Source organism: Danio aesculapii, chromosome 20 (genome assembly GCF_903798145.1).
Source record: "Danio aesculapii chromosome 20, fDanAes4.1, whole genome shotgun sequence".
In the NCBI taxonomy this organism is placed as follows: domain Eukaryota; kingdom Metazoa; phylum Chordata; class Actinopteri; order Cypriniformes; family Danionidae; genus Danio; species Danio aesculapii.
Genome location: NC_079454.1, coordinates 54,211,076 through 54,233,107, shown reverse-complemented (window position 1 = coordinate 54,233,107; position 22,032 = coordinate 54,211,076). Strand labels below are relative to the sequence as shown.

At 37.5% G+C, this 22,032-nt stretch overlaps 1 protein-coding gene across 4 annotated transcripts in view; it reads right to left on the bottom strand.

Annotated features, from left to right (window-relative positions):
- Positions 1-4,154: 4,154 nt before the first annotated feature.
- The window catches only part of pak6b (p21 protein (Cdc42/Rac)-activated kinase 6b), a 49,884-nt gene continuing 32,006 nt past the window's right edge, over positions 4,155-22,032 (bottom strand). For all 4 annotated transcript variants that reach the window (XM_056480950.1, XM_056480951.1, XM_056480952.1 and 1 more), the window contains 5 exons: positions 14,469-14,602; positions 14,224-14,350; positions 13,682-13,807; positions 11,968-12,102; positions 4,155-9,779 (listed from right to left, as the gene is read on the bottom strand). In XM_056480950.1, coding sequence (XP_056336925.1) covers positions 9,612-9,779; positions 11,968-12,102; positions 13,682-13,807; positions 14,224-14,350; positions 14,469-14,602 — 690 coding nt within the window. In that variant the 3' untranslated portion in view covers positions 4,155-9,611. The remainder of the gene's footprint in view (positions 9,780-11,967; positions 12,103-13,681; positions 13,808-14,223; positions 14,351-14,468; positions 14,603-22,032) is intronic.

Sequence of the window (22,032 nt, the reverse complement as noted above, 5' to 3'; positions counted from 1 at the left end):
GATGTTAGATGTCTTTTAGTTAACGAAATGTTGTGCTTTCTTCGTCTTTTTAAGACTAATTATCATTGTTTTGCATGTGATTTATTATTTAAAAATGTAAGGGAGACATTGAAAATAGATTTTTTTCCCCCCTGTTTACATTTAATTCATTCATTCATTTTATTTTCGGCTCAGTCCCTTTATTAAACTAGGGTCGCCACAGCGGAATGAACCGCCAACTTATCCAGCACATATTTTACACAGCGGATGCCCCTCCAGCTGCAACCCATTTCTGGGAAACATCCATACACACTCATTCACACACAAACACTACGGACAATTCACCTGTTCTGCATGTGTTTGGACTGTGGGGGAAACCGGAGCATGCAAACTACACACAGAAACACCAACTGACCCAGCCAAGGCTCGAACCAGCGACCTACCTACTACGCCACCACGTCGCCCAGTTTACATTTCATGTAGTATTAGTTTCTTTCTTTCTTACTTTAAAAAAAATCTATTTCATTTTCTGAGACAATTTGCAAGCATGAACGTGTATATTTAATGCTAGAATGTGTTACATTATAACATGCATGTTTATCATTTGCAAATAGAGGCACATTTTACTCTCATTCACCGAACAAACTATTTTTTTTTTAAGCAGTACTTCATCCGATTACACACTTATCTTTCATTTCAGTTGAATATTATTGGTTTTATTTTTCAAGTAATGTAAGTTCAAAACAGAGTTAAATATGTTTTAAAAATGGTTTTGATTAAAAGTTCAACTAAGAAATATTTGTTTTGTACCATTATAAAATTAAGTTGTGACCTATAACCAGGTGCATCATGGGAAATGTAGTTAGTTTGTGCTATATTAGTTAAACACATGGGTTATTTTGTTGTAAACTTGTGTTTATGTTTGAGATGGCTTCTGTGATTTAAACCCAATATTTATTTCATTTATAAAATGTTGGCCATCACCATCAATGAGGGTAGTGTGTAAACACCTCGATGGTATGGTCTTGTTCATGTTCTGAGCTCAGAATAAAAAGGTTAACTGACAGTGCTGCCTTCTGCCTGCTTATTCTGTCAGATTACTGACAACAGAGACACTGCTGAACAACCCTGGTGTTCTCCTAGCTCCAGTTGTCCTCGTACAGCAATCTTTATAATACGCTTTGTACTTTCATGGACTATTATTTTTATATATATATATATATATATATATATATATATATATATATATATATATATATATATAGTTTAAGGCAAATCTTTTCTTATTTTATTGGCTCAAGTGAACAAATGTAGATGTTAAACCATTACCCTATTTTGTTTTTAATGGATAATTGAACATTTTACGGGAATTGTTGTTTTAATTAAAGCTAGATCTGCTTATTTAAAACAAATAGAGAAATTAAATTAGACTTTTTCTTCAACAAAACAAATATGCTTTCTACCAGGTTATACAAAGTTGTTCTCATAGAGAAAATATTAATGCAAATGATTGATTTTTCAATGGGTCAGGTGATAAAATATAGATGTGAACCATTACCTTCATTTTTTTAATTGAATAAATGAAAGCTTTTTTTACAGTGTTCGTCTTAGACAAAGAAAAACATGCTTATAGTTTCTGGTTTAAACATTTTACTATTAGAAATTTTAGCAGACATTCACTTGTAAATACACTTTAAATAAAAAAATATAAACATAAAACTTACATTTTAAGAATTAGACATTAAAAGTAATAGTATAATAAGTAATAGTAAACATATTTATCATAAGTTTCATTCATTCATTTTCTTTTTTGTCCTTTTATTAATCAAGGGTTGCCACAGCGGAATGAACCGCCAACTTATCCAGCATATGTTTTATAAGGATGACACCCATAAACTCTTACATTCACACACTACGGCCAATTTAGTTCAATTCCCCTATAGCGCATGTTTAAACTGTGGGTAAAACCGGAGCACCTGGAGGAAACCCACACCAACACGGGGAGAACATGCAAACTCCACACAGAAACGCCAACTGACCCAGCCGGGACTCCAAGCAGTGAGCTTCTTGCTCTGAGGCCGCAGTGCTAACCACTGAGCCAGTGAGTGTTGAGTTATTAATAAAAGCAGGTCATGCCTTTCAGTGTGCTTCTGTGTATCAGTGTGTGCATGTTTGTCTTATCAGGGCCCTTTGATAGAAGACATTCCCGCTCTTCAGGCTGAAGGACGTTCTCTATCTTCTCCACTCAGCAACACCTCCAAATAGACACAAGAATGAAGAGCAGACTGTTCTGTGATCAGACTCTTTGTTCAGTCACTGAGCCTCATTCAACAAAGCAGAGGACACACACACACACACACACACACACGGAAAAATAGGGAACATTTGTACTGTTGATGATCATTAGTCAGCATTAACCCTTTAGATCGGCCTGTGCTGAAGAGTTTCTGTCTTTTATATGGAGTTCAGTGGAGGAAAACAGCAGATTATAGCAGTGGTTTATAAAGTGCGGCTCGCTTGACAATTTCCAAAAATCGAATTCATTTTATTAAACTATTAGAATTACCATATTATATTCATAAACTATAGAAGAAAAATGTAGGTAATAGTTACATAAAAAACGACATGCAAATAAAGAACTATTAATCTTTTGATTTTTGGTGACTCCTAGAGTGATTAGGTCATATTAAAGACAGCAATAGCGTCAGATGCAGCACATTGACTTCTTTATGGCACCAGGTTAAACTTCCTGACACCTTTACGCCACTCACGATTAAATGATGAACAGACTTGGGCCTGTTGTGTGTGCGGTTTATATATTTATAACCACTTCAGATGATACTGGGGGTCGTTAGTTACTGGCATTGTTATTTTGGGGATCGCAGGCTAAGTTTGGGAACCCCTGGATTATAGTGTGTGTGTGTGAAAATACACTTACTGTGTTCTGAGAGCTGAGGGGATCATTTTCTCAGACATATCAATATGTGCGGAAGGGTTTCTCTCTCACACACACACACACAAAATACTCCATAAAAAGCCAGAAACTAAGCTCTTTTTTTTTTTGCACTGTAACCTGATGATCAACAGTCAAAATGACATTGTTCCTCTTCTCAGCAGGGAAAACCAGCAACAATCAGGAATGCATGATTATCTGCTGCCATGGCTTTACAATCAATACATCTGGTTATAATGGAAGTCAATGGAGCAAAAATTCCCAAGAATTTTCTGTCAAGATAAAAGAAACGTGTCAAGATAAATTTTGTCAGCAATAATCATCCTATCTGCTGAAACAAAGAGAAAGCTGAGGCCAAATTGAGCCTCAAAATCAGCCCAGAGTGTGAAAACGACCCAACAGCACACATAAGGGTTAATCTAATAGCTTCTAAAATTGTGAAAAACAATGGTCATTTCATGTTTTTAAGGCATCTGACTGTAAAAATTCAAGCAAATTTAAACTATTTGGGCAAAAGAAATGATGAAGTTTTCCACTTAAAATCATAAAAAACAAATGTTCAAAGCTTTTTTACAAAATATGTTGAAGATAAGATCTGCCACCAAAAAATCATCATCCCATCTGCTGAAACACAGAGGAAACTGAGGCCAAATTAAGACTCAAAATCAACACAGAGTGGACCAACAGCACACAATAGGTGAACTTTGTATAACCTAAAGAAAATGATCTGAAACCTGACTAACTTATTTAAAGGGCACCTATGGTGAAAAATCTACTTTTCAAGCTGTTTGGACAGACATATGTGCATGTATGGTGTATAGACTGTCATATTGGGATGAAATAAACACACCCAGTCATTTTTTTTTATCAATTTAACAACATAAAAACGGTGGACCAATTGGAGCGGTTTTCAGACAGACCGCAACTTTACGTAGGAGTGCGGCCCCCCCGCCCACCAAATTGATTGACAGCTGCATGTATTAACATGGTAGTCACGTGTATAATCATATCAACAAGAGAGGACGAGCGAAAAGCAGCCGGGAATAAAAGATGTGTTCAGTTCGCTAGGATCATCAATCATCATCAAACGTGATCAAGAGTGAGTTTTACATGTTTAACATGTTTATAACAGAGCAATGAAGTACAGCGATTCACTTCAGCTTTACTTCATCAGCACAGCCGCATGTCAGAACAATTATAAAGGAAGACGCTTCAATCCTGGTTTGTGGACGTTAATTCAGGTTTATTCTGTACATGAACATAAGAGATATTCACACAGCAGTGGAGATTAACCTGTATCCTGTCACATTTGCGTGCAAAAAGAGTGCAAAGCTAAACAGGCGCTCTGTCTGTGTGTGTGTGTGTGTGTGTGCGTGACCATGCAACTGCACAATAAATACTGATTGGTAAAGTTCTTACTGTAGTATTTCTCACAGACGCTATGTGAGATCTGCTTCCTTTAAATCTGTCTGTTGTCTGACGCTGCCGAGGGAGGAGATTAAGGCACGCTGACAGGCACGTAGAAACGGTGGGCGGGGAGGACTAGCCTTAAAGGAGCAGCACACCAAAACCACCACCCAGTGAAAAAATGTATAAATAGGAATTTAATAAAAGCTATGATAAATAATCTGATGGGTATTTTGAGCTGAAACTTTACACACACTTTCTGGAGACACAAAACATATTAAATCTGAAAAAACCGCTAACCTAGGTGCCCTTTAAGTAATGTATTACTATTTTAGCCTTGTCTGTCCCTGAAGAGATTCCTAAACACCAATAAATACTTTCACTTTTACCGAATCTCTCTGGCTCAACACATTTTTACAACATTATTTCATCCACATTTTCACTGTTAAAGCTTAAGCCCTAGTTTTCCCTCCACTAGTCTGAAAGAAGGCTTACAGTTGAAGTCAGAATTATTAGCCCCCCTGTATATTTGTCCCCCAATTTCTGTTTAACAGAGAGCAGATTTCTTCAACACATTTCTGATCATAATAGTGTTAATAACTCATCTCTAATAACTGATTTATTTTCTCTTTGTCATGATGACAGTAAATAATATTAGACTAGATATTCTTCAAGACACTTCTATACAGCTTAAAGTGACATTTAAAGGCTTAACTAGGTTATTAGGTTAACTAGGCAGGTTAGGGTAATTAGGCAAGTTATTGTATAATGATGGTTTGTTCTGGAGACAATCCAAAACTAATAAGGGGCTTATAATATTGACCTTAAATGGCTTTAAAACAATTAAAAACTGCTTTTATTCTAGCTGAAATAAAACAAATAAGACTTTCTCCAGAAGAAAAAATATTAGAGGAAATACTGTGAGAAATTCTGAAATCTGAAAAAACAAAAAAAAAAAACAAAGAGGGCGAATAATTCTGACCAACTATCACCAAAATGTATTGTGCTAAAGAATATAATAAAATAAGTGCAAAAAGGTTTATCTCTCTCACACACACACACGCACGCACGCACGCACGCACGCACACACACACACACACACACACAACTCCATATAAAAGCCAGAAACTAAGCTTTTTTTTTTTTTTTTTGATGAACAACAGTATATGATACATTGTTCCTCTTAATGCCAACAGGGAAAACCAGTATCAATCAAGAATGCATGATGATATGCTGTCATGGCTTTACAATCAATAAATGTGATTATAATGGAAGTCAATGGAGCAAAAACAGCACCAACATAACCAAAGGAGAGTCAATCTGCCCAGAGTGTGTTGTTGTTTTTAAAAATTTCAAAGCATTTTCCCAAAATATGAGTCAAAATAAGATTTATCAGCAAAAATCATCCCATTTGCTGAAACACAGAGAAAGTAGTGGCTAAATTAAAGTCACCTCAGAGTAGATGAAAACGACCCAACAGCACACAAGAGGTGAACTTTGTATAACTTTGAAAATACCTATCTGAAACCTGATTGTTAAAATAATTTCTTATTATTTAGACTGACTATTCCTTAAGATGTTTCCAAACATAATAAATACTTTCACTTTTGCTGAATCCCTCTGGTCCGACACATTTTTATAACATTGTTTATTTCATCCATATTTTCCCGCTCACAGTAACCAAACCCATTTCTGCTACAGCGTAATCCCTAAAGTCGTAACAATGTTTTCCTTCCAGTAGTCTGAATGAAAGTGTTTAAAGAAACAAATAAGTTCAAAATGCCAAATATTTACAGCATGACTTATAAAGATCATTTATTGTCCTCTTCTATCTCTGAAGACAAAGATAAAACACAGTCGCTGCATCCGAAACCGCATACTTCCATACTATACAGTACGCTAAAATCAGTATGCGAGCCGAGTAGTACGTCTGAATTCACAGAATTCGATAATCAGTATGCGAGAAGTATGCCCCACGAGAGAATTCATGAATGGGAGTGAAGCGACGCAACTGACGCAGGTAGGTCACATGACCATGACAAAATGGCGGATGTGGTACATTCGAATTCCATTCATACTTTTCACATTCATACTGAATAGAGCGTACTTCTCTAATGGCCGAGTAGTACGTTTAAATCAAATGCAGTACCTACTGAGTAGTAGGCGGTTTCAGACGCAGCCAGTGTCTTCACAATCTGCTGGATCTGAAAAGAGGGAACGCTAACAGATACTTTTATCATTCCACAGTTACTCCTAATGCATGTTCCTGAACAGTTTCAAACGATGCATTCAATGAACTCACCATCGAACATCTCGATATTGCACACTTAATAATTAGTCAACGGTTTTGTGCAGTGGATTAACAATGTGCTGTTTTTCTGCTTGATCATTACGTCAAATAGTAATAGTTAAATAGTAACAAAACCGGCAGCTAGCTCTCTGCAGCTCTCACATGGTCGCCCACTGAAGCTAAGCAGGGTTCCCCGATCAGTACCTGGATGGGAGACCACATGGGTTGCTTCCAGAAAAGGTGTTAGTGAGGCCAGAAGGGGGCGCTCAACCTGTGGTCTGTGTGGGTCCTAATGCCCCAGTATATTGATGAGGACTCTATATTGCTCAGTGAGCGCCGTCTTTCAGATGAGATGTTAAACCGAGGTCTTAACTCTCTGTGCTCGTTAAAAATCCCAGGATGTCCTTGGTAAAAGAGTAGGGGTTTAACCGCGACATCCTGGCCAAATTTGCCCACAGGCCTCTGTCCATCATGGCCTTCTAACAATCCCCATATTGTAATTGGCTTCATCACTCTGTCTCCTCACCACCAATTAGCTGGTGTGCGGTCTGGCGGAATATGGCTGCAGTCGCGTCATCCAGGTGGATGCTGCACACTGGTGGTGGATGAGGAGATCCTGCCCAATGTGTAAAGCACTTTGAGTGGCCAGAAAAATGCTATAGAAGTGTTTGAAATTATTATTATTATTAAAACTAGCATTCATGTCATGCATACAGTATATTAAGGGCTGAGCATTATGATGAAAATATCTTCTTTTTTTTGCACTACAACAGATGATCAACAGTTAAAACAACACATTGTCTCTTTCCAACAGCAGCAATCAGGAATGCATGATTATATGCTGTCAGAGGTTTACAATCAATACATGTGATTATAATGGAGGTCAATAGGGCAAAAACAGACACCAACATCACCAAAGGGGAGTCAATCTGAACAGAGTGTATTGTTGAGTTTCTGGATGAACATGAACGTGTGTTTTAAAAGAAATCTAAATATTTAAGATCATGATGACCGTTAAATGTGTCATAGCAGCAGGGCTTTACATTAACACCCGCTAATAGCAGGTAGATTTCAGCTGTGGCGGGTTAGACAGCCGCTCTCATTAGCCACTTTGGCTGTTTGAAAATAATTTTAAAGTTGAAGTTTTTTTAAAGCAGGATTCGACAATAAAGATGGCCTAACATGCATACAAATGCGATCTTAGAATCGAGAAGCAGCACGACTGACAAAAATAATAGTGTTCGCGCGAGCAAAAGAAAGCAGGTGAATACGGAAAGAGAGAATGATCACTCGTGCCAACAGCTGATGTGATGTGCGCTCCCGTTTCCTTGCGTGAAGCAACCTCACCTAGAAACGCAACTAGTGTGATCGGTTCTCTGTCAAATAGACTAGACAAAAAGTGATGAGCATGCACACACAGCATGTCTCGCTGCTTTCAAAAGCTCCAGATTTGTCTTTTTGTAAGCAGCGCCGGTTGCTTTCGCTTTAACCATTATTTGATCTGATTATTAATAGGTCTAACATTAACCGTGTGTGTGTGTGTGTGTTCATCCATCATTAATTGTCACACAGTAAGTATGTTTTTTTTACCTGCTTTCTTTAGCTTACAGTTATTTTTGTTAATGTGGTTTAATTATAATTTTTTTAACAATAATATTGCTTTAATAGGATATTAACTTCCCATTTATGAGTGATCTGGGACCTTTAGCCAGGACAGATTACTGTGCATATTTTAGATACATGACAATAATTATTATTATTTGTCAACGGTTTTTTGTTTTGTGTTGTTGTTTCTTTAAGAAACGTTGTGTTAAATAAAAAGTATAGTATCCAGCTATATTTAGCTTGGTTTGACACGTTTAAAATAATTAATTATTTATGTTTGGAGAGATAAATTAGGTAAATCCTTAATTTTGGGCTCTGAAAAGTCCTGTGAAATAAAAACTAATTGTAATACGACACTATGAAACAATGACCCATTTGCTCATGCACATTGAGTTAAAGTCATACACAACACACACACACACAAAGTGAAATGAATGAGGAGGCATGTGGAGATAATGCACAATCTAAATCAAGTCATTTTAGCATGTCAAAGTCAAATTCATGCATGTAAAATATATTTCCCCAACAACAAAATTGTGGCTAGTGAAAATAGTGAGTGGCTAGTAATGTTGGGAAACTACTAGCCACAGTGGCTGATCAATTAATGTCAAGCCCTGCATAGCAGCCTTGTGAAAAGGGTCCATAGATATGACTGTAGATGAGTGTATGATGCAACACAGGCTCATTCTGAAAACGTCCTCCTGTATACATTTCTGGAGATCATGAATTATGTAGCCAGAGGTACGTATGGCCGCATTTTGTCTTTAAAAGGAACGCTATGGGGTGGTATGACAATCCTTTTCGCGCTAGCAGCTGACCGCTTACCTCCGTATGGACAGTTTTCCTGCTGTTGCCAGTTTGTCCAGTAGCTCGCCATGTACATCAGTGGACTGGACACGCAGAAAGGAGTTGACCACGATGAAGAGGTTTGAGTCTGGTGAAGAACCGTTTAAGAAAGATAGTAAGACAAAAACAGTTGCCAAAACATAAAATAGACCAGTAAATAACAGGGTGAGAATGTGGTAAAGTCTGAAAACGTGGTGAGAATCAGGCTGCCATGAGGACTTTTCTTCTTCTGATTGCTTTTGAAAACACTATTGGTTGGGTTTAGGGAAAAAGGAGGGTGGGTCAGTCAGTCAGTCAGCGGACAGCGGCCTCTGGTGGATTTACGTGAGAACGGCAGGTGTGAAAGGGACTCAGGAGAGAAATTTGAGATCTGAAAGCGTACACAGCGCCCTCTGGTGGATTCATGAAAACAACAACTGCAAAAAACAACATGGCTCCTGGGACATATTTGGCGCTCTCCAGAAATGTATACAGGGGTACATAATCAGAATGAGCCTGGGTTGGTGTAATGGGAGAGTGTGTGTGTGTGTGTCAGCAGTGGGATGTGCGTCTGCGGGTCTGCTCCACCAGTGGGATGAGGCAGCGAGGTGATGAACACTGCAGCAGGAAGGGGTGTTGGAGCAGGTCAGATGCGCTGGATCTCTGCTGCGGCTCACGGGTCAACATAGAGTCCAGAAAGTCCCGCAGGACAGGAGAGATCTGAATGAAGCAGAACACACACCGTCAACATCCAAGAACTACTGCACATACAGTAGCTTATGATAATAAAAACTATTTATTATGGAGTGACACGGTGGCTCAGTGGTTAACACTGTGGCCTCACAGCAAGAAGGTTGCTGGTTCGAGTCCCGGCTAGGTCAGTTGGTGTTTCTGTGTGGAGTTTACATGTTCTCCCCGTGTTAGAGTGGGAGGGTTCCCCTCCAAACACGTGCGCCATAGTGGAACTGATCAACTAAATTCACCGTAGTGAATGAGTGTGTGTGTGTGTGTGTGTGTGTGAGAATGAGTGTATACGGGTGTTTCCCAGTGCTGGGTTGCAGCTAGAAGGCCATCCGCTGTGTAAAACATATGCTGGATAATAATGTTGGCGGTTCATTCTGCGGTGGCGACCCCTGATCAATAAAGGGACTAAGCTGAAGGAAAATGAATGAATGAACAGTTGATTATTCTGCTCTCTGTAATACATGATTCGGACTTTCTCATAGCATACAAAATTACCCATTATGCTTTGCGTGTGTGCATAAGGAGGATGCTCAGAACTTTATAGCTTGCTGCATATAAAGAGTTAGATTTGGACAGCATTGAAACTATAGTTTTAATATATTTTACTTGCCTTTAACATCTTTGAATTAATGCTGCTGCTGATCAGCGCCACCTGCTGGCCTGATCATTAAAAATGCCATTTAATGTGGATGGATAACAAGGGCCATCCAGTATTTTCTGTTTTCTTTTTCAAACACATACATTCATTCAAATACATTCATTCATTCATTTTCCCTCAGCTTTCCATCAATCCCTTTATTCATCAGGGGTCAACACAGCGGAATGAACCGCCAACTATTCCAGCATATGTTTTACACAGTGAATGCCTTTCCAGCTGCAACCCAGTATAAAGAAACACCCATACACACTTATTCACACACGCACACGCATTCATACACTACCGCTAGTTTAGTTCCCCTATAGCGCATGTGTTTGGACTGTGGGGGAAACCGGAGCACCCGGAGGAAACCCAACACGGGGAGAACATGCAAACTCCACACAGAAACGCCAACTGACCCAGCCGGGACTCAAATCAGCAACCTTCTTGCTGTGAGGCCAGTGCTAACCACTGAGCCACCGTGCCACACTTCAAATATATATATAATTAACCAAAACAAATGTAATCTACTGAAATGTTTGACACACACACACACACCATCCCACTTAACTAAATCTTGCCTAATTACCCTAGTGAAGCCTTTAAATGTCACTTTAAGCTGTATAGAAGTGTCTTGAAGAATATCTAGTCTAATATTATTTACTGTCATCATGACAAAGAGAAAATAAATCAGTTATTAGAGATGAGTTATTAACACTATTATGATTAGAAATGTGTCTCTGTTGAACAGCACTTGGGAAACATTTAAATAAAAGAATAAAAATTTCACAGGAGGGTGAATAATTTTGACCTTAACTATATAAATATAATATCAAAACCTTTATTTTGGGTGTGATTAATAGCGATTAATGTTTGTGCAGCACTTAATATTTGATCTGTGTTATTTGTAAGTGCTGTTATCAAGCATTTTTGCATAATTGCACATTTATTTTACATATTTGTTTCATATTTCTTTCTTTAGTGAATTAAGGTTATCATATTTTGTATTATGTAAATGTAAATGTGTTGGAAGGTTTAAATGTGTTATCATTTCATATGTTGTACTTTAAGACATTTCATATAGAAACGTGTCACTTTAAGGAAATGACGTGTAATGTGAGTGACTTGTTTATGAATCGCCGGATTGACTGATGAACAGACGCATGTCGATGCTGTGTAAAGTTACATGTGTCTAAGAAGCTTAAAGTTGCTGCTGTCATAAGTCAAAAGGGACAGTGAAGGAGACTTTATTAAACCAAGGACCCTCTTTTCATGACAAGCGACCAACGAGGTGTTTATTTTGCTTAATGTATTAGATAATCGTGGTTCGTATAATTTCTTATACGTTTGTACTGTTCATTTACTAATACAATTCTCACGGCGCCAGGCGCAAAGCACATTATGGACGACCTTAAATAAACGCCCGTTCTGGAGAAACAACCTGTGTCTGTGTTATTGTGAAGAGAGTTACTTTATTGTTTATTTTCATATCATTTTACTGCACTATAATAATCCTGTTAGTCTGACCTTGCTGGCGTTTCTAGCAGTCGGCGGCGGCTCGTCTCTCAGTCTCTTCATAGCAGAAATTGGTGTTTCGCTGAAATACGGAGGTTCTCCATCAACCATCTCCACCACCATGATGCCCAGAGACCAGATATCCACCTGCACACACACGTAAACACACAGAGAGATAGACACACAGACTCTAGATCCTGAACACGCAACTTTATACACAATCACACATGCTTGTGCACTGTACTCTGCTGTCATGTGAAAAAGTTAGCACCCTATTGAATTTCATGTTATTATGTTACAGGACATAATATTTACTCACCGGCCACTTTATTAGGTACACCTTTTCAACTGCTCGTTAATGCAAATTTCTAATCAGCCAATCACATGGCAGCAGCTCAATACATTTAGGCATGTAGACATGGTCAAGACGATCTGCTGCAGTTCAAAGCGAGCATCAGAATGGGGAAGAAAGGAGATTTAAGTGACTTTGAACGTGGCATGGATGTTGGTGCCAGACGGGCTGCTCTGAGTATTTCAGAAACTGCTGATCTACTGGGATTTTCACGCACAACCATCTCTAGGGTTTACAGAGAATGGTCCGACAAAGAGGAAATATCCAGTGAGCGGCAGTTCTGTGGGCGCAAATGCCTTGTTGATGCCAGAGGTCAGAGATCTCGCATCATGGATGTGCAGCCGACAAATCTGCAGCAACTGTGTGATGCTATCATGTCAATATGGAGCAAAATCTCTGAGGAATATTTCCAGTAGCTTGTTGAATGTATGCCACCAAGCATTAAGGCAGTTCTGAAGGCAAAAGAGGGTCCAACCCGGTACTAGTGAGGTGTACCTAATAAAGTGGCCGGTGAGTGTATATTGTTCATAATGTTGTTTATCAATGCATTACTAACACTTTTGATAATTATTGCTTCAAAGTAGGGCATGCAGTAGTGCAGTGGGTAGCATGTTTGCCTCACAGCAGGAAGGTCGCTGGTTCGAGCCTCAGCTGGGTCATTTGGCGTTTCTGTGTGGAGTTTGCATGTTCTCCCCGTGTTGGCGAGGGGTTTCCTCCGGGTGCTCCGGTTTCCCCTGCAGTCCAAACACACAGCGCTATAGGGGAATTGGGTAGGCTAAATTGTTTGTAGTGTGTGTGTGTGTGTGTGTGTGTGAATGAGTGTGTATGGATGTTTCCCAGTGATGGGTTGCAGCTGGAAGGGCATCCACTGCGTAAAATGTGCTGGATAAATTGGCGGTTCATTCCACTGTGGCGACCCCTGATTAATAAAGGGAATAAGCCTTTGTGTTTCAAAGCAGCTTTACAAAAGGTGCACATTACTGCATTACACTCAGATTCAGAATAGTTAAAGGCTATTAGTCACCATAACTTTATCAGTTACTAATAACTTTAGGTAATTAACTAGCAACTAATAGCTTTAACAGTTAAAATTACTATATATAAACATAGTTAACCTGCAGTTATACAGTATATAGGTGATGTGTGTGTGTGTGTGTAGATGTTCAATCAAGAGTATTTGTGCATTATTTGTTTGTGTTATTAAATGTTTTTGTTGTTGTTTTTTTAGATGGAGTGTTGGGTTATTCGATGCGTGTTGGACTGATTGGGTAGCTTTACATTGACAGAAGAAAATGAAGACCTGTGATGATTTAACACCTACAAGATAAAATTTCAATGGATTTAAGACTTTTTAAGGCCTGAAGTGTTGCTGACCTCAGTGCCGTACGGCGTCTTAGAAACCACCTCCGGTGCCATCCAGTATGGAGTCCCGACCAGAGACCTCCTCTTAGGAACGTCTTTACTGATCTGAGCGCAGAAGCCAAAGTCTGACAGCTTGACCTGGGGAAAAAAGAAATAAAAAATACAAAACCTTTGACGTTTGACTGCATATGATCGGCTTCTGTCTGTCAGGTGATGAATGAAAGGATCAGACCTGACAGAAGACTGGAAAAATGAACTGATCTTCTCCTGTGCAATGTGTGCATGTGCTAATGAACCAATCACTCCCTGAGAGGACTCATCGTTCTTGAGTCGAATAAATGATTCATTCAAAACAAACAACTCATTGAAGAACGACCCAGCACTAGTTACAGTGTTTGTTACCCTGCTATCCAGCATCATTTACATACTGCTGCTCTCTGATGATCTGAAATGCTTCTTTTATTGTCGCTCTGTATAAGATGGTCTGGTAAATAAGTGAGTGAGTGTGTGTGTGTGTGTGTGTGTGTGTGTGTGTATGTGTATGTGAATGTTACCCTGCCATCCAGTGTCAGCAGGATAGAGTCGCTCTTGATGTCTCTGTGGATGACGCCCTGAGAATGAAGATAACACAGTGCCTGCAGGACAGACTCACACACCGTCGCTATCTGCTCCTCTGACAGCCTGAACACGCGCACACACAGACACACACACACACACACACACACACACACACACACAGTGTTAGGCCACAGTGTTATATGTTGTGATGAGGTAAAGGTCACGAGTCAGTGTTTCTCACCTGGTCTCGGAGACGATGTTGGTGAGAGCGCCGCCCTGCAGGTACTCCATGATCACCCACAGCTCTTCACCCACCAGAGCACTCTTGTACATCTCCACCACATTCTGATGCCTGTAGTCCCGCATGATCACCACCTGCGGACACACACGCACCCAACACGCACACAACTTAACACATGCAGTTTCTCTGGATTTATTAGGTGTGTTTTAATATAAAGGTTTGATAAAAGGCAATTAAGGCAAGGAAAGTTTATTTCTATAGCACATTTCATCCACAGTGGCAATTCAAAGTGCTTTACATAAACAGGAATAAAAGAGACGAGTATAAGAGAAATAAAAACAAATAATAAAAGAGATTAAAAACATAAAAACAGATTCAAATGTGCTGAACAGGTTATACATTTAGATATATATTTAATATATTTAATATCTATATGTATCAGGGCGATGCGGTGGCGCAGTGGGTAGCATGATCGCTTTACAGCAAGAAGGTAGCTGGTTCGAGCCTCGGCTGGGTCAGTTTCTGTGTGGAGTTTGCATGTTCTCCCCGTGTTGGCGTGGGTTTCCTCCGGGTGCTCCAGTTTCCCCCACAGGCCAAACACATGCGCTATAGGGGAATTGATCAACTAAATTGGCTATAGTGCTGGATAAGTTGGCGGTTCATTCCACTGTGGAGACTGTGGGAATATAAATTTATATTATCTATATATATATATATATATAACTGGTGCGACAGACCCTAAAATCTGTTGGTTTTTCTGAGCCCTGACTGTCTCCAAAGTAATGCAAATTGTCAGTTTCACAGCATGGCTGTGTCTATTGTTTTCTCTTTTCGGTCAGCTGGTCAGATGGGACTGGTCTCCAGAACATCATGTTGCACACTGTTTTCTGCCTTTGTCTTCAGGTGAAACTTTCAGTTTGAAGAAACCCCTTTTATGTGGTCAGTAGCTGGGCAGGTTTCATCCACTCTGCAGACTTACACGCTGAAGAGATCAGGCCTGAAAAGGCAGTTCACCCTGCCAACAACAACACTTTATTTGCATGCTTTGTTTTAGAATGTATAAAAAAACTAGTGCTTGCTGTACAGTTCTTTCGATGACGCCACAGCCACGCCGAGTTCTTCTTATTAAAGGATTCTGCTTTGAAGACAACCGAAACTTCTCCCTGGTGTTTTTGGGCTCTTCTTAGAATTTCACAACAGTTTGGTGCCGTGAGCCAGACTAGAGAAATTCACAACAAGACCCTAGATTAATAAAGGGACTAAGCCGAAAAGAAAATAAATTAATGAATGTAACATTCATTCATTTTCCTTCACCTTGGTCCCTTTATTCATCAGGGGTCACCACAGCGGAATGAACCGCCAACTTATGCAGCATATGTTTTAAGCAGCGGATGCTGTTACAGCTGCAACCCATCACTGGGAAACATCCATACACACTCATTCAGGGCTTGTGTGTGTCATTTGAAGACAACATACCATTTGGAGAGGAAATCACATTGTTTTGAACGTAGAGTTTCATTTTGCAGGAGAACTGAAGGGTTTTGCCCAATGTGTGTGTGTTTTGTGTGTAGAGTTCTGACAATATGAGGCATGCTTTCAGAAAGTGTGTGTAAACAATTGGGAAAAACTGTAAACAAGGCATAGACTAAAGCAGAGGTATTTCGGTGACTTGTATATCTGACGTTTCATAGATTGTTTTGGGCAGTGGACACTTGAAGTGATTATTTATTTATTGGTTATAAGTGTTTTTATGTTGTATGTTCTTTTGTTGTGGATACTATGTGAGCTTCTTTGGGTGGCACTATTATGAAATGAGGACTCGACTGCAAACCAAATCTACCTTCGGGTATAAATAAAGTAACCCAACCTAACCTTCTCATGTTCAGTTTCTTTATCCTTAAATAATTTCTCTCATGTATGGTGGATAAATTATTGAAGAGCATGTATAGTGAATGTATAGTGTATAGTGAAGAGAATTATTGAATATTTTCTCTGTTTTTCAAATCATTTTTCTCATATGCAGTGTGTGAGTTTCAGCATGCATATCGAGTAGGACATTTAACAGGAACAGAACTAACACAGATAATTGATGATTGCTTAGTACAGACTGATGAGAGTAATGTAGTAGGAACAGTATTGTTAGATTTTAGCTTGGCTTTTGATGTACTGGATCATAAATTATTGCTTGAAAAATGACTGTGCATTGGTTTAAAAGTGATCTGACTAGTAGGAGGCAATGTGCATTTCATAACTGAAGTTATTCAGAAGTGAAGGAGTTGCAATGTGGTGTGCCTCAAGGAAGTTGTTTTGGCCCATTGTTATTTTCTATTTGTACCAATGATCTTCCTTTGGTTTTAAAGCATGCAAGGGCAGTTATGTATGCAGATGATACAACATTATATCCACCAGCGGCATCGATTGAAAAATTATCAGCTGATTTAGATGAGGAGTTACAACTAGTGGTAAAGTGGGTCCAGAATAATAAGATGGTTTTACATTTGACACAAACTAAGAGTGTTGTGTTTGGATCAAACTTTCAATTGAAATGTAAACCAGAGTTAAATGTGTCTGTAATGAGTGTGACTATTGAACAGGGAGAAGAAATTTGACTTTTTGGAGTTCTTCTTGGTAGTAGGTTAAAGTGGTCAAAACAGATTGATAAAATAGTAATAGTTATGGGAAGAGGTTTATCAATTATTAAGAGATGTGTAGAATCTTTACCACAGTACTGTGTCTCTCAAATTGTTCAGGCAATTGTTCTTTCTTATCTAGATTACTGTCCAGTGGTATGGTCGAGTGCATCAAGTAAAGAATAGATTACAGTGAGTCCAGAATAGAGCTGCACGACTCATTTTACACTGCAATAGAAGAGTTAATATTATAGCAGAATGCAGAAAACTTTAGGTTGGTTATTGGTGAAGGATCGGGGAATTGTTTCTCTGCTGTGTTTCATATGAAATATTTCTGTGAGTTCCAAGTGTATTGTACTGTTAGCTTTTGTATAGTAATGCTAGTCATCATTTTACCACCAGGTATCATCAAAAGGACATTTTTTTTTTTTGCTTCCCGTTTCAAAAACGAATGCAAAGCAATGGACTGTAATGTATAGAGGAATGAAAACACGGAATGAATTGGCATCAGACATTACATGCTTTGTAACAAGTAAAATGAGGTTTAAAAATCATTTAAGAAATATTTAATTGCACAATATTAAGTGGATTGTTGATCCTGATGTTATGTATTATTATATATATTATATTGTTGTGAATTTTGTATTTTAATGTTTTTATTGGTCTTGTTATTATGTATCAATGTAATTTTGGGTTAGGTTTGATGGACCCCAGGAAGAATAGCCACTACCCTGGTAGTGGCTAATGGAGATCCTGATAAATAAAAACTGCATCTCTATTTTTGAGATTATTTCTCTCATGCATTACTTCATTGAAGAGCGGTTTCTCTATTCTTAAGTGATGCTTCTCTTGTATTTTTCTCAGATCATTTTCTCACGTTCAGTGAATGCATTAAAGAGATTTTTCTCATGTAGTTTTCAGATTATTTCTCTCATGCATTACTCCATTAAAGAGCATTTCCTCTATTTTCAGATTATTTCTCTCATGCATTACTCCATTAAACAGCATTTCCTTTATTTTCAGATTATTTCTCTCATGCATTACTCCATTAAACAGCATTTCCTCTATTTTCAGATTAGATGTGATCTGATTTTCCTCATGTAGTTTTCAGATTATTTCCCTCATGCATTACTCCATTAAACAGCATTTCCTCTATTTTCAGATTAGATGTGATCTGATTTTCCTCATGTAGTTTTCAGATTATTTCCCTCATGCATTACTCCATTAAAGAGAATTTCCTCTATTTTCAGATTATTTCCCTCATGCATTACTCCATTAAACAGCATTTCCTCTATTTTCAGATTATTTCCCTCATGCATTACTCCATTAAAGAGAATTTCCTCTATTTTCAGATTATTTCCCTCATGCATTACTCCATTAAACAGCATTTCCTCTATTTTCAGATTATTTCTCTCATGCATTACTCCATTAAACAGCATTTCCTCTATTTTCAGATTATTTCTCTCATGCATTACTCCATTAAAGAGCATTTCCTCTATTTTCAGATTATTTCTCTCATGCATTACTCCATTAAAGAGCATTTCCTCTATTTTCAGATTATTTCCCTCATGCATTACTCCATTAAACATAATTTCCTCTATTTTCAGATTATTTCCCTCATGCATTACTCCATTAAACATAATTTCCTCTATTTTCAGATTATTTCTCTCATGCATTACTCCATTAAAGAGCATTTCCTCTATTTTCAGATTATTTCTCTCATGCATTACTCCATTAAAGAGAATTTCCTCTATTTTCAGATTATTTCCCTCATGCATTACTCCATTAAAGAGAATTTCCTCTATTTTCAGATTATTTCCCTCATGCATTACTCCATTAAACAGCATTTCCTCTATTTTCAGATTATTTCTCTCATGCATTACTCCATTAAAGAGCATTTCCTCTATTTTCAGATTATTTCTCTCATGCATTACTCCATTAAAGAGCATTTCCTCTATTTTCAGATTATTTCTCTCATGCATTACTCCATTAAACAGCATTTCCTTTATTTTCAGATTATTTCTCTCATGCATTACTCCATTAAACAGCATTTCCTCTATTTTCAGATTAGATGTGATCTGATTTTCCTCATGTAGTTTTCAGATTATTTCCCTCATGCATTACTCCATTAAACAGCATTTCCTCTATTTTCAGATTAGATGTGATCTGATTTTCCTCATGTAGTTTTCAGATTATTTCCCTCATGCATTACTCCATTAAAGAGAATTTCCTCTATTTTCAGATTATTTCCCTCATGCATTACTCCATTAAACAGCATTTCCTCTATTTTCAGATTATTTCCCTCATGCATTACTCCATTAAAGAGAATTTCCTCTATTTTCAGATTATTTCCCTCATGCATTACTCCATTAAACAGCATTTCCTCTATTTTCAGATTATTTCTCTCATGCATTACTCCATTAAAGAGCATTTCCTCTATTTTCAGATTATTTCCCTCATGCATTACTCCATTAAACATAATTTCCTCTATTTTCAGATTATTTCTCTCATGCATTACTCCATTAAAGAGCATTTCCTCTATTTTCAGATTATTTCTCTCATGCATTACTCCATTAAAGAGAATTTCCTCTATTTTCAGATTATTTCCCTCATGCATTACTCCATTAAAGAGAATTTCCTCTATTTTCAGATTATTTCCCTCATGCATTACTCCATTAAACAGCATTTCCTCTATTTTCAGATTATTTCTCTCATGCATTACTCCATTAAAGAGCATTTCCTCTATTTTCAGATTATTTCTCTCATGCATTACTCCATTAAAGAGCATTTCCTCTATTTTCAGATTATTTCTCTCATGCATTACTCCATTAAAGAGCATTTCCTCTATTTTCAGATTATTTCTCTCATGCATTACTCCATTAAAGAGAATTTCCTCTATTTTCAGATTATTTCCCTCATGCATTACTCCATTAAAGAGCATTTCCTCTATTTTCAGATTATTTCCCTCATGCATTACTCCATTAAAGAGCATTTCCTCTATTTTCAGATTATTTCCCTCATGCATTACTCCATTAAACAGCATTTCCTCTATTTTCAGATTATTTCCCTCATGCATTACTCCATTAAACAGCATTTCCTCTATTTTCAGATTATTTCCCTCATGCATTACTCCATTAAAGAGCATTTCCTCTATTTTCAGATTATTTCTCTCATGCATTACTCCATTAAACAGCATTTCCTCTATTTTCAGATTATTTCCCTCATGCATTACTCCATTAAACATAATTTCCTCTATTTTCAGATTATTTCTCTCATGCATTACTCCATTAAAGAGAATTTCCTCTATTTTCAGATTATTTCCCTCATGCATTACTCCATTAAACATAATTTCCTCTATTTTCAGATTATTTCCCTCATGCATTACTCCATTAAAGAGAATTTCCTCTATTTTCAGATTATTTCCCTCATGCATTACTCCATTAAACATAATTTCCTCTATTTTCAGATTATTTCCCTCATGCATTACTCCATTAAAGAGCATTTCCTCTATTTTCAGATTATTTCCCTCATGCATTACTCCATTAAACAGCATTTCCTCTATTTTCAGATTATTTCCCTCATGCATTACTCCATTAAAGAGCATTTCCTCTATTTTCAGATTATTTCCCTCATGCATTACTCCATTAAACAGCATTTCCTCTATTTTCAGATTATTTCCCTCATGCATTACTCCATTAAACATAATTTCCTCTATTTTCAGATTATTTCCCTCATGCATTACTCCATTAAAGAGCATTTCCTCTATTTTCAGATTATTTCTCTCATGCATTACTCCATTAAAGAGCATTTCCTCTATTTTCAGATTATTTCTCTCATGCATTACTCCATTAAACAGCATTTCCTTTATTTTCAGATTATTTCTCTCATGCATTACTCCATTAAACAGCATTTCCTCTATTTTCAGATTAGATGTGATCTGATTTTCCTCATGTAGTTTTCAGATTATTTCCCTCATGCATTACTCCATTAAACAGCATTTCCTCTATTTTCAGATTAGATGTGATCTGATTTTCCTCATGTAGTTTTCAGATTATTTCCCTCATGCATTACTCCATTAAAGAGAATTTCCTCTATTTTCAGATTATTTCCCTCATGCATTACTCCATTAAACAGCATTTCCTCTATTTTCAGATTATTTCCCTCATGCATTACTCCATTAAAGAGAATTTCCTCTATTTTCAGATTATTTCCCTCATGCATTACTCCATTAAACAGCATTTCCTCTATTTTCAGATTATTTCCCTCATGCATTACTCCATTAAACAGCATTTCCTCTATTTTCAGATTATTTCTCTCATGCATTACTCCATTAAAGAGCATTTCCTCTATTTTCAGATTATTTCCCTCATGCATTACTCCATTAAACATAATTTCCTCTATTTTCAGATTATTTCTCTCATGCATTACTCCATTAAAGAGCATTTCCTCTATTTTCAGATTATTTCTCTCATGCATTACTCCATTAAAGAGAATTTCCTCTATTTTCAGATTATTTCCCTCATGCATTACTCCATTAAAGAGAATTTCCTCTATTTTCAGATTATTTCCCTCATGCATTACTCCATTAAACAGCATTTCCTCTATTTTCAGATTATTTCTCTCATGCATTACTCCATTAAAGAGCATTTCCTCTATTTTCAGATTATTTCTCTCATGCATTACTCCATTAAAGAGCATTTCCTCTATTTTCAGATTATTTCTCTCATGCATTACTCCATTAAAGAGCATTTCCTCTATTTTCAGATTATTTCTCTCATGCATTACTCCATTAAAGAGAATTTCCTCTATTTTCAGATTATTTCCCTCATGCATTACTCCATTAAAGAGCATTTCCTCTATTTTCAGATTATTTCCCTCATGCATTACTCCATTAAAGAGCATTTCCTCTATTTTCAGATTATTTCCCTCATGCA